The sequence below is a fragment of the Hyperoodon ampullatus genome (assembly GCF_949752795.1).
Source record: "Hyperoodon ampullatus genome assembly, chromosome: 4".
In the NCBI taxonomy this organism is placed as follows: domain Eukaryota; kingdom Metazoa; phylum Chordata; class Mammalia; order Artiodactyla; family Ziphiidae; genus Hyperoodon; species Hyperoodon ampullatus.
In genome coordinates this window covers 131,956,437-131,972,936 of record NC_136917.1, presented here as the reverse complement: position 1 = coordinate 131,972,936, position 16,500 = coordinate 131,956,437, and the positions used below count along the sequence as shown (strand labels likewise).

The 16,500-nt window shown below is 44.3% G+C and overlaps 1 protein-coding gene across 1 annotated transcript in view; it reads left to right on the top strand.

Moving 5' to 3' along the window:
• Positions 1-1,136: 1,136 nt before the first annotated feature.
• Positions 1,137-16,500, top strand: part of MAP3K1 (mitogen-activated protein kinase kinase kinase 1) — a gene marked incomplete at its 3' end in the record, with an annotated part of 75,388 nt that continues 60,024 nt past the window's right edge. Inside the window, exon 1 of the mRNA XM_079702378.1 lies at positions 1,137-1,633. Within this exon, the coding sequence (XP_079558504.1) occupies positions 1,152-1,633 (482 nt within the window). The 5' untranslated portion in view covers positions 1,137-1,151. The remainder of the gene's footprint in view (positions 1,634-16,500) is intronic.

The following is a 16,500-nucleotide window of genomic DNA, read 5'->3' as shown; positions in this document are numbered from 1 at the left end:
TCCATTCCAAAGCACCTTATCGCCAGACGCTCCCAGGGACTGGAAGTGTTCGGAACTCCGCGTTAGGCAGCTCGGGCACTGCAGGGGCGGGGGCGGAGGGAACCCGGACGGCGGCCCGACCCTGCTGGGAAGAGGGACGTGCAGCTAAAGGCATAGGATTCGGGGAGGGCCAGAACCTGGCCGAGGATGACAGTATCAAGCACTTCCTGGTTCCTTCCCCAAACGTGCTCTCTGTGGTCCTGTATATCGCTGCCTTCCCCAAAGACAGCGGAGGAAAAAATAGAAATCTATAGAGATCCCCCGGACCCCCGCCGCCCGCTCCTGTCTCCCTCTAGCCGGGGGCGGGATGGAGGGTGAGAAGAGTGTCCCAATCGGTGACTTCAGGTTTTGAACAAGATATTCCAGGAAACTTTTATTTGTAGCATGATTTTGGGGGTGGGGGGTGGGCAAAAGATGAGGAAAGCTTTTATAAAATTTGGTTTTTTTGGTGCGCGGCACCAGGGCCGCTTAACATTTGGTTTCTTTCGCTTTGCAGCAGGCGACAGCCCTGGGCGCCACCTGCGCGTCCCGTACGGAGTGGAGGCGGGGTCGGGGGTGGGTTGGTCCGCGCCCGGGTTCCCCGACGCCCACTGCAACGGGCAATGCGAATGACAGACTGCAGACTCTCTCGCCTGCGTCCCCTTCAACGCCCCATACATCGAAGTTAGAACTGCAGCTCCCGTGAGGCGAGCCCCGGCCGAGCCGGGCCGAGATTGCGGCGGAGAGGAAGCGGCGCTCCTCCGCCGAAGCTCCTCCTCTCGCCGGTGCAGCCCTGGACTACCTGGTGGCGCGGCGGGTGCGGCGCGCAAACCGCAGCGCGCCCCCGCGGCGGCCACCTCGGAGCCCACCTTGCTAGCCGGCGCGCAGGACAGAGCGCACAGCCGGCTCCCCACCAACCTGCGGCCGACTGTGCTCCCTCCACCGAACCCCGCGCGCCCGCGCGTCAGTCCCGGCCGGGCGCCCAGAGGGCCGCGCTCACGCAGTTGGCGCAGGCGGCCTTACGCTAGAGGCGCAGCGCCCGCCCGTCCGCCCGCCCGTCCGCCCGCCCCCTGCACTCTCCCCGCCCCCTCCCTCCCTCGCAGGGGCCGAGCGAATGTAGCCCGCGAGAGAAAATGGCGGCGGCGGCGGGGAATCGCGCCTCGTCCTCGGGATTCCCGGGCGCCGGGGCGGCGAGCCCCGAAGCGGGCGGCGGCGGAGGGGCCCTCAAGGCGAGCAGCACGCCCACGGCAGCCGCGGGGCTGCTGCGGGAGGCGGGCAGTGGGGGCCGCGAGCGGGCGGACTGGCGGCGGCGGCAGCTGCGCAAAGTGCGGAGTGTGGAGCTGGACCAGCTGCCCGAGCCGCCGCTTTTCCTCACCGCCTCGCCGCCGTCCTCCTCCACTTCCCCGTCGCCGGAGCCCGCGGACGCGGCCGCTGGCGGGAGCGGTTTCCAGCCTGTGGCGGTGCCGTCGCCCCACGGAGCCGCGAGCCGCAGCGGCGCCCACCCTGCAGAACCGGCGGCCGCACCGGACAGCGGCGCCCCGAGCCCCGCGGGGGCCGAGCCCGGGGAGAAGCGGACGCCCGCCGCCGAGCCGCCTCTTGCGGCGGCCCCAGCCGGGTGAGCAGCGCGGCCGGGGGCGCGGTGGGGACTTGGGGGGCGGGCGGGCGAGGGCAATGAATGAACCCCGGGCACCGCGCAGGGCGTCCCGGGGCTCCGTGCAGCGAGGCTGCACGCCGCTCGCCGGGAGCCCTCGGGCACCCCCTTTGACCCTTCCGGCGTCGGGCGGCGCCCCGGACCTGGCCTGGGGTACGGGACGGTACGGGGGCCCGGGGCGGGGACATGCGGGAGAGTTTGTTATTGTTTGCAGACATGTGACAGGCGTGCGAGTCGCGCCGCGGGTACCGGTTGAGATAAGGTGTGGGGGCCCGGGCTGGCTTTTGGGGGCTCCCGGAATCGGAGCTCTCCGAGGAGCCCCGGAGCGGGACCCTGGCGTTGCCCTCCGGGCCGGGCTGGGAGGCGGGCAGCCGTGCAGCGGCGGCGACCCCGGAGGAGAGTCCTCGGGGGCGCCGGGGTGAGGCCCCAGCCTGCGGGCGGGCGGTGTAGGTGGGCGGGGTAGGTGGGGAGCTCTGCCGAGGCCGGGGATGGGGGGGCCGGAGCGCGGCGGAGAAAGTGGTGGGGTCCCCGCGGCTGTGACAGGCAGAGTCTCTCGGCAGGTACCGGGGGCCGGGCCGGGACGAAAGGCTGCGCGCCCGATGCGCGGCCGCAGGGGGCTCCGGGTGGACGGCTCCGTAACGCCTGTCAAAGCGGTGTGGGCTGACCGGCTGCAAATGCGTGGGGGCTTGCGGTCTTTTAGGACGTGGGGTTTTCTGATTGCTTCCCTCAATGTCCTTGGGAATGAAGACTGCACCACTAAGACTTTGAGTGACTTCTGTTTGGAGTTTGAATTTGGCCTTTGAGGTTTGCATTTGGCGGAGTGGTGTAAGAGCCAGGACCGGATGTGTCAGCCATTCAGTTTCAAAGCAGTGGTGACTGCTCCCCGCAGCCTCTCCGGCGTGGTTGGGGACCGCGGCGCGGGTGCGGTACTTCCTGCTCCGTGCAGCTGCGCCGGCCGCCGCCGACTGCCGGCTTCCAGGGGACACAGAGCTGTGGCTCCGGCTCCGATAGAGCCGAACCGCCTGTGCGCTACGGTGTGTGTAAGGTAACTCAGACCAGCCGTTCCTGGCCTGACCCTTTTTGGCAACTGGAAATTTTTATGTTTAAGGAAATTCTTTTGACTGTGACAGCCATCATCCTTGTTTTTAAAAGAATCTGACTAGTGTATGCAAAGCACAAACTTGAGAGGTATTTTGAGTTGCTGGAAATATTTTTTGATAGTCACCCGTTTCCCTATAGGGTTTCCTGACCTTTATTCTGAGTATTTTAAAGACTGCCTTAGGTTTGTTTCCCTTGTGAAACGAATTTGACAGTAGGACTCATTGGCTTTGGTTAATTATCTAAAGTGATTTTGGGGGGAACTTGATTGTTTAAGACCACAGTTCGTTGATTCCTTGGAAGTTGCCCCTTTCCCTCTCCCCGCCTCACCCCCCCCCCCAAAAAAACAACTAAAAATATGGTCAGCACTGTGCCATGGCAATACAATATTGATAGGAAAGATTTGTGACTGTGGTAGTTTTCTGTGTGCTCTTGTCCATGTAACTTAGTCTTACAGGGTTATTCCTCTACACTACTGCTCCTGGGAAGATTGGATTAAAACTTGACTAGAATAATTCGTTGTAGGCAATTGTTACTACAAGTGAGCTCCAGATAAAAATATTAAACCCAAAATTTGAGAGATTAATTTTGTCTGTTCTCATGAGACCGAATTTTTGGATACAGTAAATAGTTTAGCAAGTGTCAGCATTCTAGTCATCTTAATGAGCTGTTGAATATAGCAGAAGAGGAACTACTGTAAAATTAACATATAGATGTTGTTTAGTGTTGTCTCCACACAAAATAAGAGGATGAAGGTGTAAACAGATAGAATTCAGGGACTGAGTAATCCATGCTTAATTTTTGCATTTTGTAACCTAGGTTTTCCACCCCTCTTTGTTTAAGGGGTGGATAATAATTGCACAGTATATGAAATAATGGGCTAATCAGCATAATCATTTTAAAAAATGAATGTCACTAGCCAGAATGCTGTTTATTCATCCCAAATCTTATACCTAAACATTTCATTTATAGTAAAGTGTTGATTCCCTCTCCTCTTGAAATAGTGATTTTTTTTTTTTTTACAATTTCCTTGTTAATGGGGTTGAAATTCATTTGATTCTATTGGTATAAACACTTTGATTGTAAGCAGTTAGTAAAAATCTCAATTGAACTTTACTTTTTTGACAGTAGTTACATTCATACTTTCAGGAGGAAAATCTAACATTGAGATTTTGAAATATTTTTGTTTCAGTGGTACTATAGGTCTGGAGACCCCTTCTGTTTAAAGACTTATTGTATTCTTTTAAAGAGAATTCTGTGAGTTTTTTAATTTCATAATTTCCTCCAGTTTTTGATCTTTGGATATAGAAATTTAAATTGTAGAAAATACATTTTTGTAGTATAAATTATATAAAGAATACTCATATTAAAACAGAAGATTTTAAGTACATCCCTCTTTTTCAGGTTAGTAACTGAAATCAGTGGAAGTTTTTTGCCTGTAAGTGGCGCCCAAGGGTTTGGGATTTTTCTTTATATTACAGAATTAGGGGCTTTTTCTTCCTATTTACTGTCTTTGAAGAGAAATTACAGTGTTACTCTCCATTGAACAGGCTATTGTGAGTTGGTAGATATAATTACTCCATTCTATTTTTGTAACTTAAAAAAAAACAACTATCAATTTGCTGGCCCCATGAAAGAACAAGATATGCTGTACTTGTTAATGTTAGTTTTTGTTTAAACTAAAGCTATTTCATAGGCTGCTTTTATATCCTCATAGAGCCCTCAGCTTTCACTTCCTTTTAGAAGCTGCTAGACTATAAATATAATATAGTGAATTTTTACTAGAGAAGGTATAGGAACATTATTACCCAAAAATAAGTTTTTAAAAAAGTTAAGTTGGTGATTTTATAAAACAATAGAGGTAGTTACATAAGTTAGTCTTACATGAATTTGTAAGTTTTGTAGTTATGAATTGTCTCCAAGTTCTGTTTTAAATTAGGTAAGGAAATTAATGCATTCTTCAAAGACTAACCTTATTAAATGTAATTCTGAAAAAGAAATATCAGAACTAGAATTGTTGCCAACTTTTGTTGTCTTTTCATATCTGATTTTGGCAAGGGTGACTGGTTAACCAACATTCCTTAATATATTATCCCCAATACACCATAATAACTCCATTTTGTTAGATACAAAAAACAGGAAGTAGCTGTGTTCATTTATATTCTTTCACATCTCCTGTAGCACCTCAAGCATATGTTGCATGTTTTAGAAATGGTCACAGACTTACTGACATAAAGATTCCAAAATATGGAATGAAAGGAGTGTTCTTTGCTTTCAACAAGAACAGAAGAACCAGCTACAGCTTGCCTAGGCTGTCTGCTGATCAGCCCTTGACAGTTGCTGTGAGCATTCCAGAAGAAGAAATGATGGGGTGGCAAGGCAGTTAGTGGGGAGTGGATTCCCCTGAGGAAAAATGTAGGGCATTCAGAAGTGCTCTGAGTTAGAAGGCACAACTTTTGCATTTTGTACCCAATTTTCTTGGGTTGAGAGTTATTTCTTTATGAAGAAGGCAATAGGAGAACGTGGCATGGAAAAGTAATAGTCTCCAGAGGCTACTTAAGAGCTGCAGTATATTGCACTTCTAACCTTGAAATGCCTTGCTGTATCAGATATACCAAGTATATTCCTTAGACTTGGTTGTTTTCCTCAATCTTGGCCTCCTTTTATATCCTAAGTCAAAAATTAGAGCTACTTTAAAATGTAAACGGGTAAAAGATTAATGTGAGGAAATGTGCAGTATTAGGAATCAACCCAAGTTGTTTTTAAGAAATAATTTAAGAACATTTTTAAATGCGAAAGAAATAATCAGGAACAGAATTAAATGTTCATTTACAAATGCTCATTGGAAAGCAGTGAGATGAGTCGGGTGTTCTTATTGCAAGAATATAAGAGGGTTTTTGCTGTGGCTAAACATGTTCATTGAGCATAGAGATGTGTTTAGATACCTTTTATATAGTCACTTTTCTTGCCTTCTGTATGTCAGGCAAGTTATATATATTATCTCGTTTCATCATCGCTGCAGCCTTCCAGTGCATTGTAGTTTCTGTTTTCAAGAGGTGGAAACTCATGTGCAATGCTAAAGCCCCATTATCACACAGCTAGAAGACAGGCTAGGATTCAAACCCAAGTTAGTCCCACTCCACAGTCCATTTCTTTTCACCACTCTCTAATGTCTCCATTTTCTTTTTCAAGTTAATAATCAGATTAACTAATGATTTTGAAGGAGAAAGTTGTTCTTCAAGAGTCAATAAGCAATTGATAGGTTTCTACCCAGTGCCATTGCCAATACATTTGTCTCCTGATGTGTATATAATGCACAGCTTTCTGTAACCTGGCCTCATCCCTGTAATACAAGTAAGCTGTGCTTAGATCACCTTATCATGTTAGGCAGGGAGAATAATTGATTAGCGTTGAGTGTTTTTTAGGTTTCTTGATTTGTGCTGTTTACATCGTAAGTGGAAGGAAATAAAGAAGCTGAAATAATATCACATATTTATTTTTAATCATCACACATGGAGACAAACTGTTCCAGCATAGCTAGACCCCATCCCTTTGTACTTGTTTTAGATTTCATGCATCCAACATTTATGAACCTCTGCAAGGTGATGTTCTGGGTGGTAGAGAAAAATATCATCAATGCACAGCCTCTGTTTCTGTTGGCAGATTGTAGTATGAACATGTTTCACACTACCATGTTAAGCGTTGTAAGAGAGATAGGAACAGAGAGGGGCATCCAGATTAAAGAGTAGTGCCATGAATCTCACCCACGACATTCCACACTGTATTCCTGCAGTGAATACAGTAGTACCTCACTAAAACTTTCTGAGGAATTAATTGACCTTCTAGGTTTGTAGTTAAGGGTGGTAGCTTTGTTCTGCTTTCTGCTTGAACATTTGGTCTGCTAGTTTTTGCTCTTTCCCTTTGGTCTCTTTACCTTTTCTTAGGACAGGTATATGCTGTAGCTCTTCCATTTCCACAGCAATGGCAACAGGAATTTAGATACAGATTAGTTTCAAACTATTTCTGCCTACTCTTAAGAGGTATATGTATGGAACTGCAAGTTCGGACATGATTTTTTTCTTTCTTGAAAGAGAAAATTAAAATGGGGGGTATAGGAGCAAGAAAGCAAGTATCTACCAATGCTGGCGTTAGAATTCATTATTAGTAACAGCAACTCTGCTAGTTAAGAAAACAACATTGGGAAATGTAAAATATGCTCTAGGATGTAAGATAATCAAGAAGATATCCTTGTCTTCATTTACTCTATGACATATCACGGTTGGTTTAGGTATGTCTGGTATGGGGAGGAGCTCTGTACTGTTAGTGATTGAGTCCTTTGAAGTCCTAGTCTGGTTAGTTTTGGTTTAATAGATAGAGATGTTGTAGAGTGCCAATAACTGTTCAAGTTCTTAAGACCCAGCAAGCCTGCATTTCTGTAAGTACAGTCTGTCACCTGGGAATTATTAATGAGACAGTCAGACTTGAAGACTGGAGGAAGTGCCTGGAGCTCACACAGTGCTGTAGCTAGTGTGTTTACTAAGTTTATCACATGTAAGCACGATGATGATGAGTATATGTGGAGCAAGGAGAGGGTAGATACTGGGCGGTGGGTGCAGGTTGTACTCTTGACAGATAAGATGTGATTATTACCTTTCTTCATTGCTGAATAGCCATTCGACTGATACAGCATCAAATAATCTTCACACTGGTCTTACAGCATTCTGAATACTAAATCTCAACTGCGAACAGACAAGGAACTCTGTCTTATTCTTTGTCATTGCTCAGCACCTAGGCTAATGTCTAGCACCCATGAATATTGGATGCACATGAGTGTTAGGATGAATTCATTTTCCCAAAGTGGTTATATTTAAATAAGTATATAAGAAGATACACTAACTCATGACTTACTGTGATGTGATTTTAATCATAATCTAGCTTGAGGCAGGTTTTGAAGGCAGGAACTATTTCTTACGAGTTTTTGTGCATTGCTTGGTATTTTGTAGCAGTAGTTGGTATTTAGCAAGCAGTAGTTAATAATAATGACCAATTTTATATAATGTAAACCAAACAGTAATTAGTTTAATAACTAACTAAGTGTAGTTACAGAATAATTGGAGCCATGTATGAACTGTCAAATATTGAGAAAATTGAGTTTCTGGTATTTGAGTGTCTAGTTATTTGGGCTGGTAGGTAAGCCCTCCTGATTTTCTTCTTAACCCTGTGGCAACCCTTCCTGAATGGCTTCTCCTCACCTTCTTGAACATTAATGTTAGAACATACTCAGGCCCAGGCCTTCTGTCATTACCTCTCTTCCACCCCCACCCCAGGCTCATTAATGCATTTAGATCAATTTTGGGCCATTCATGAATGATGGCAGAGTTTATTTTCCTAGCCATGATCTCTCCTAAATGCCACACCTGTCTACATGACACGTCCATACTCAGATATCTAAAACCAAATTTAGGATTTTCCCTGTACCTTGCCCTACTAATACATTCCCTGCTCATGAAATGGCAGGACCAGAACCTAGGAGTTGTCGTTGACAACTTCCGGTCTTCAGGTGATTTCATCTATTATCCCATCCCTGGTCCACCTTCCGTGATCTCTCATTTGGACTAATGTAATAGGAAGTAGCCTTCTAACTTGCTCACTCTCTCCTACTTTCTCCCTTCCAGTTGGTTCTCCATATTATGTGGCCAGAGTGATCATTTTACAATGTAAATCTTATTATAACAATTTTCCTCTAGAAAAGTAAATTAAATTGAATTTTAAAACTTTCAAATGCTTTCCATTTGGATAAAGACCACAGACAGAATCCTTAACATGCCCCACAGAGTCCCTGCCTGGTTTAGCCCCTGCCTGCCTCTCCAGGCCCATCTCTGATCACGCTCGCCCTTGTTCTCTGCAGGATTGCCTTAACTTCCTCAGACTCAGCACACCACCTCCTGCCGTAGGGCCTTTGCACGCACCGCATAGGCCCTCTGCCAGGAGCACTTTCCCCAGTCCCGAGCCAGCTCCTCAGTGCTCAGATCTTAGCTCACTGATGCTTCCTCAGGGAAGCCTTCCTTCCCTGATCTCCCAGACTGGCTTTGTAGCTCGGTGTCCCTACTGTCAGTGTTGTGATTTTATATTTGTTATGTCATTTGGTGAATGGCTGCCTTCCCTGGAAGACTGTAAAATCTGAGTGGGCAGAGCCTTTGGCTGGGTAGCAACCCAGCACCTGGCAAAATGCCTGGCACAGAGTAGACCCTCTATAAATATTTGTTGAATAAATGGATGAGGGTAATAATGACATGGCAAGTTCAACCTAGTGGATTATCTGTTCTTCCCCTTTGTCAGATGTAGTCTGGGACGTAGCTAAGACGGGGTTAAATGGCAAAAGCCTTGTCGGTTTGTGATAGATTCATTAGGCCGTATCTGGACTATTAAACACAGCAAGTGCCTCAGGTGAAGTAGGACAGCTTAATGTGGTACAGAGGAAATAGCTATGTTGCATGACTGTATGCTGTAGGAAGAAGTGTTTGCTATGTGTATTTAGTTCTCCTGCTCTTACCAGGGAGTTGAGAGAGAGAGTATATGTGTGGGCTCATGTGTGTGTGCATATATATGAATAAATATACACCGGAAGGTGTTATGCATTAATATAATGATTCCTTCTTCCGAGTTCTCAGTGTTATCTAAACCTCGGGTACCACTTTTAGGATTTTTGTCCCAATAACCCTGCTTCATCCAAAATTTAATTTGTTATTGATAATAATTCAACTTGGGATAAATAGTTAACATTTGCATTAAAGAAGAGGTTTGCTAGACGAGTACTATATGAGATTTCAGGAGCCAAGAACCCACGTAACAGAAAACGATTTACCGGTGGTAACTAAACCTGGCAGCCTCCCTTATCTAGAACATGGTTTAGCACTAAGAAGTAAGTAAAAAAGGCTCTGAGCTGCCAAAGGGCCTGTAACAAAATCTGCGCTTTGAAGTTCTTTGATTTTACACTTAGAAGAGTTCCAAGGGCATTCACTCAGAATTCGCTGACATTTATTTAAGTTATTATTCTTGCAGTCTTGTCCATTTGGTGTCCCTAACATGCAGTAATTAAAAGCAGCCAATTAGAAGGCGAGTAGTGTGAGCAAGAGACAGGTTCCCTGAAGGCAGCATATAAGCAAAGACCTGACAGGTGAGGAGAGAGAAGGGAGGAGAAAGGGAGAGATAAGAGGACATTAAAACATTGCAGTTGGGGCCACCTGGTGTTTGAACGTTAGGTTCCACATACCTGGATTGCCTCTAAGATTATAAATTTATTAAATCACAGCACTTTCCAACATTACTTTTTGGGCATCAGCTTCCTTATTTGTAAAATGAGAGTGATCAAGGTTATATAATTGGTTTTGTTTTTTGTAATAATGATTACTGTGGCTCATTATTGCAAGGTTGTTGTGTTTATAGTTGTAGAAAGTATTTTGATCCTGAGTGGTAAACATCTAAATTATCTGTAAGGGGTGGTCCTGTAGCCTTGATGATGCTGAATAAATACAGTCCTGTTTGGAATTACATAAAATTGGATGCTGCTCATTACAAATGTCTTGTGGATTGGCTTTGTGGGAAAATCGTTTTGCTTTATTTGTTGGCCTGAGTCATTTCATATCCTGCAGTTTTAAAAAAATGCTTGATAGTTAATCACCACCACCAGTATGTACTGCCCTTTCTCCTAGCTAGACTTTGAGAAGTCAGGCAGTAAGCGCCAGCTTTGCAATGTTGACCAAGTTATTTAATTACTGCAAGGACTTTGGTTTAATAAGATGGCTACTTGTGAAAGGATTCTTGATGTTCACATGCTCTTAAGATGCTCAGTGTTTTGAAAAAGACATTTCACAATTCTTTTCTCTTTCAAAATAATTAATTGGCTCTACCTGTTATTTATGGTCTGGATTTTATTGGTCTTCTTAAATTCTTCTTGGGTAATAAATCAAATTATTTTCACTGAACCTTAGATTTTAAAAATAATGTGACATATTAATGTAGATGTTAATATTCCTGGAGAAGGTTTAGTGTCTTAATATAAATTTATTTTGAATTTTGAAAATATATTTCAATTATTCTGGTACACTGGCACCTCCACACTGTTTTACAAGGTCCTTATGATTTCTCTGGGATTCAGAATTTATAGAATTAAACTTCATTAATAAAATGATTAGACAGTCCTTTTGAAAGCAACAGAAAAATTTATTTTTTAAATTTATTTGTCTTTTAACAAAAGAACAGTATTATGTAGACTGCTATACAGTTTGCTTTTTTCTTAATAGTATTTTGTTCGTTATCTTAATGATGAAGGTAGAGCTGTCATTTTCCATGACTGCATAGCATTCTATCATTTGGCTGTCTCATTAACCAGTTTCCTATTTTTAGACATTTATAACGTTTTGTTGTTATATCAAGCTGTAGTGACTACCGTTGTACCTACATTTTCATGTGTTTGTGCATTTGGTTTTGTAAAATAAATATTCAGAAGTGAAATTGCTGAGTCAAAGGACATGTATATTTAAAAATTTTATCATATAGCCAAATTGCCCTGTAAAACACTGCGCCAGTTTACATTTTTCTCATGGTGAGAGTGCACATTGCCCCACATTCTTGCCAGCGTTGGATATTATCAGTCTTTCATTTTTGCCAATGTGGTGGATGAAAGATGTTTTCATATTTTAATTTGCATTTCTTAGCTTTTTAGCATCATAGTACAACTTGTGTTTATTAACAATTTCCTAATTCTATGTATTTCCTTTCACACATGGGAGAGAATTGTTTGTTTTTTCTTATTGATTTTTAAGCATCCTTTGTATATTAGCTCTGACATTTATTGGAATTGTTTTCTTCTACTTTTGTGTTATGAATTTCAATTATAGTATTTTTCCATAAAGAAGCTTTAAATATTCCTTCAAATTTCAATCCCTTCCTTCCTCCCTTCCCCCTTCTCTCCTCCCTCCTCCCTCCTCTCCTCCCTCCCCCATCTCTCCTCCCTCCCCCCTCCTCTCCTCCCTCCCCCCTCCTCTCCTCCCTCCTCCCTCCTCTCCTCCCTCCCCCATCTCTCCTCCCTCCCCCCTCCTCTCCTCCCTCCCCCCTCCTCTCCTCCCTCCCCCCTCCTCTCCTCCCTCCTCCCTCCTCTCCTCCCTCCCCCATCTCTCCTCCCTCCCCCCTCCTCTCCTCCCTCCCCCCTCCTCTCCTCCCTCCCCCCTCCTCTCCTCCCTCCTCCCTCCTCTCCTCCCTCCCCCATCTCTCCTCCCTCCCCCCTCCTCTCCTCCCTCCCCCCTCCTCTCCTCCCCCCTCCTCTCCTCCCCCCCTTTCCCTCCTTCCCTCCCTTCCTCCCTCCCTTCCTTGCCTTCTAGAGAGGGTAGGCTGTGTAGTGGTTCAGAGTACAGATGCCTGAGTTCTAGTCAGAGTTTCACCACTATCAAGCAGTGTACCTGGGAAGTTACTTAACTTCTTTGCACTTAAGTTTCCTCAACTATAAAATGAAGCTACTACTTCAGAGTGTTGTGAGGACAAAGTGTTTGTATAGTTCTTAAAACAGTGCTTGGTGCAAGGCAAACACTGTATAGGTAATAGCTATTATTATTCCCTACTGCAAGATTATAAAAATTCACCAGTCTTTTCTAATACTATTTTTCTAGGTTTTAAAAAAACAAAACCTCTGATCTGTATGAAGTTTAAGGGGTGACACAGGGCCCTAACTTTATTTTCTCCAAATGATTGGCTAGGTGTCCCAGCACTGCTTATTGATTAAAAGTTTCCCCTTTATCATATACTAAATTTTCAAATATTTCGAAGTTCCCAAATACATTTCTTTAGATCTTATTCTTGCACCAAGGGCCTAAATTCCTATATAACCACATTTCAAGTTTTGTACGAAGATTCTAAAAGATTGTCATTGACTAGAGAGAAGAAGATCTATCAGAAGACTATTAGCTGTATCTTTGCTGAATCATTCTTATTAATATTTTGGTGCCTAAAATCTCTTGGCTTCAATGACAGAGCCTCTGGGATAGCTTCACCAGGAGGTACAGCTCTGCCAGGCACTGCAGCCGGCACAGTGTCGGAATTGAATCCCTGTCTTCCGCAGCCTCTCTGTCTTCCCCTTCAGATCTCCTGGTCCTTTGGGGTGCCGTTGGTAATTCCTGTCACCATCTCCCTCATCGCCGTGCTCTTACTCCTCTGGCTTTCTCACCCTCAGCTTCCAGTCAGTGTCCAGTTCTGTTGTTGCCAGTTGTCTGCTAGCCCTGGAATCCACCCGCGCAGCTGCTAACCCAGGGTCAGGCCTCTGTCACCTTGTCCCAATTCTTGCAAACCTTCTTCCTAACTAGCCTCTGGCTTTTGGACACGTTCTCCTCAGTCGTTTCTCTACACTGCAGGTAGAGTGAGGCTTCTATGATGCAAGTCTGATCTTGACACTTCAGTAGACAAAAATCCAATCTAGTCTTCTCATTTTAAAAATGAGGAAACTGAAACACAGGCTTAAACAGCTCAGATAGCTAATCAGTGGTAAAGCTGGGAAATCCCAAGTCTGTCAAAAATAATTGGCACTTTTTCTGGCATTCAAAAATAATTTCTTTTCAAATAGATGCATAATAGATTTTGCACCTTGTGAGTGGTGGATAATTTATGTGATTTGAATGGCTGGTGTTCAGCATGCCTTCTACACACAAACTGAGGCCAGGAGAATGATGAAATGCTGTAGAGTGAACTGCTTACAGTATACTGTACAGTTCAAAAGATGCTTTTGTATTTGCTGCCATCTAATTGAAATATATAGGTTACTATAATCTTTCAACCTGAAAATCAAGCAGTATCACTCAACTTAAATACTGTTAGTTACTTGTGTCATTAGTGTCTTAATAAATCTTAAAATCTACAATTGTTTAAGATACTTATTCATGTAAAGGCAATGTAACAATTCAATTTAATTCCCCAGCTTTATTCTGTGTTGATATTGTGTTGTTCTATCTTTAGATAAATGAATTCAGAGGAAAAAAAAAAAAAAACGACAACTCTTCTTCATCCTGAGAATCAAGTCCAGGCTCCTTAGTGTAGTTTAGAAGCTTTGGTAATTGGCTCTGCTTCCCTCGCAGCTCCCCTTCCAGAACACCCTGCTCCAGTCATTCAGCGCTATGCTCACATTTTTGTTTCCCCGGCTAACTCTTTCTTTTCTCTCAATGTGCTAAATGTTGTTTCTTCTGTCTGGAACACTCATTTTGTCTCCACTGTAAGATACTTTTTAATATGTTTTTATTCCCTCTGCAATAAAGAATTATTGGTATCCTACTAAGTATAAATGTGTCTATTTACAGAAGTCAGTACTGTATTGTGAATTTTGCTGAACTCTTTGATTTAAAGTTCCTTGGTATCTGAGTTAGATTTGCCACTTTTAAAACTTTTTAGTTTTTCCTCTGTCATTGCATACATAGTCATGTCTGACTGAACAAGTGTTTACGAAAAGTTCTTTTTAAATTATACATGATTGTAAAGTGAATCAGATTTTTCTGTTAATTTGTGTTAAAATTTCAGAGGTACAGTCTCAGGAAAATATTTTGGTGCCAAGCGGTGTACAGTCAGCCCTGCATATCTGAGGTTGCAGAACTCGCAGGTCCCGAGAGCCGACTGTACTAAACAGATTTATAGTATAAGGGCTTGAGCATCTGTGGATTTTGGTATCTGCAGGGGGTCCTGGAACCAGTGTCCCGTGGCTACTGGGGGACGACTGTATTGCTGTCATCCAGAATAATCCAAGACCATCTCAAGTCAGAGAACAAATATGCTCAAATGCTTCAAGCACAGAGCTTGATGGTGGCCTAGGCACATCCATCACAAGGTTTATATCAGCTGCCCAGCTTCCATGGGCAAGGTGCCGGGGAGCTGATAGGTTATAGGAAAACAAGCACATCAGATGTAGGGTCATTCCAAATCTTTTTGTCTGGTCTGTGGGTGCTCTTTTCTAGAAAAACGAAAGGGCAGAGTAGTCAACATGCCAGGATGAATGCCCATGGTCAGTGCTGTCATCGCTTCTGACACGGGCAGGGTCATGCCTTCATGAACACTCTTGGAGTGACTGCTGTGAGCCAGGCACCAAGGCGCTGGGGACCCAGCAGTGGGGAAGCCCATGAAGGAGTTTAACAAGGTAACAGACTGCCTGGTGATGAGAGTGGTGCTGACCTCAGTCAGCTGGGAATGAGGAGGGTATATAGGGAGGGTCTTCTGGGAAATGGGAGGTCAACCAAGTTGTGAAGAATGCCGAGGAGTTAAACAAGTGAAAGGGACTTGGAGGGAGACTGTGGCCCGTGGGTGGGGTCGTGTGGAGAACACACACAGGCCCGGAAGTCCGTGGTAGGCTTGGGCGCTGACCTGGAGAACTGTGAGTGTAGTTCAGGTAGCCCTGTCTGGGTGGGAGCAGGGTGCAGACAAGGCTCAGCAGCCAAGCCTGGGACAAGGTTCCTGGCTCTGGGCAGAGAACCATGCAGAGCTCCCTGCCTCCTCATTGCCGCCACTGGGCAATCCTTAGGTTGCCGTGCTTGGGACAAAATAAAAAGCCTTTGTAGCTGGGTAAGTAACTACAGTGCCCTAGGAAGTCGGTCAGGAGGCCCAAAAGGGGAGTTACATCAAAGCTGGTGCAAGACAGTCTGAGTCTGAGATCACAGTCTGGGAGCTGTGTGGCTCTTGCATTTCCAATAGCTTCCCATAGTTTCAGAGGCTCACAGATTGGGAAATGTAATCAGGCAAATGAATTCCATCCACTCTGGTCATGAATGTGGTTTTGGAACTGCACGATTACATTTCAGGGGCAGCACAGGGTAGTGATGAGGATGCTGGACCCGAGGAGTCAGAGCCTCTTAGGCACTTACTATCGCTGGACTCCAAAGAAGTCACTTAACTTCTCGGAACCTCAGATTTCTCATCTTGAAAATGGGGTGAGTGGGGGTGATTAGACAGGATGATGAAGTCCGGTTCTTAACCCAGAAAAGCACTCAGTAGAAGTTAACTGTCTATAATATAACTGCAAGTAACTATGAAGATTCACTGCTTAAACCTTGACTGTACAGATGAGGATGAGGTAAAGAGACGGTTCCCTTACTAGTTACCATTAATTTAACAAAGGCAATTTATATAGATTATGCATCATCTTGGGAGCAGTATGTTTTCCTTATTATTTTGAAATTATTAACGAGAATAGTGGAAAATGCAACTTTCAAAATTATGTGATGTGGGATAAAGCGTGTCATTGGTAGGACATAATGAGGGTTCTCATCACTTTGTGAGGACCTAAGGCTGGTCCCCTGCGTCTCTTTCTCATCTGTGAAAGGAAGAGGTTGGCTTACATAATTTTTTCATTCCCTTCAAGCTCTAGCAAATTATATTCCAAAATTTTAATTTGAAAATTATTTCTCGTGGGTAAAGTTTAGTTCTAATTATTAAAACAAGTAGATTTTTGAACTTATAAACTCTTGAAATTTTAAAGCTGGGTATCAACTATAAAAAGAAATGCAAATGAAAAGCAATGAAGGCTCAGAAAAGAGATAATCATATTTATTACCTGACATTATATGATGAGAAGTATTTTTTTAAAAGCATATAACTGTCGGGAGAACAGTATTTTGCAAAATGGAGAAAATAAATTAGGGCAAGGTCGTTTGCATGTTTGTGTTTAGCAAGTATGCTTAGAGAGTAGTTTAGAAAATAACTTTTTATGC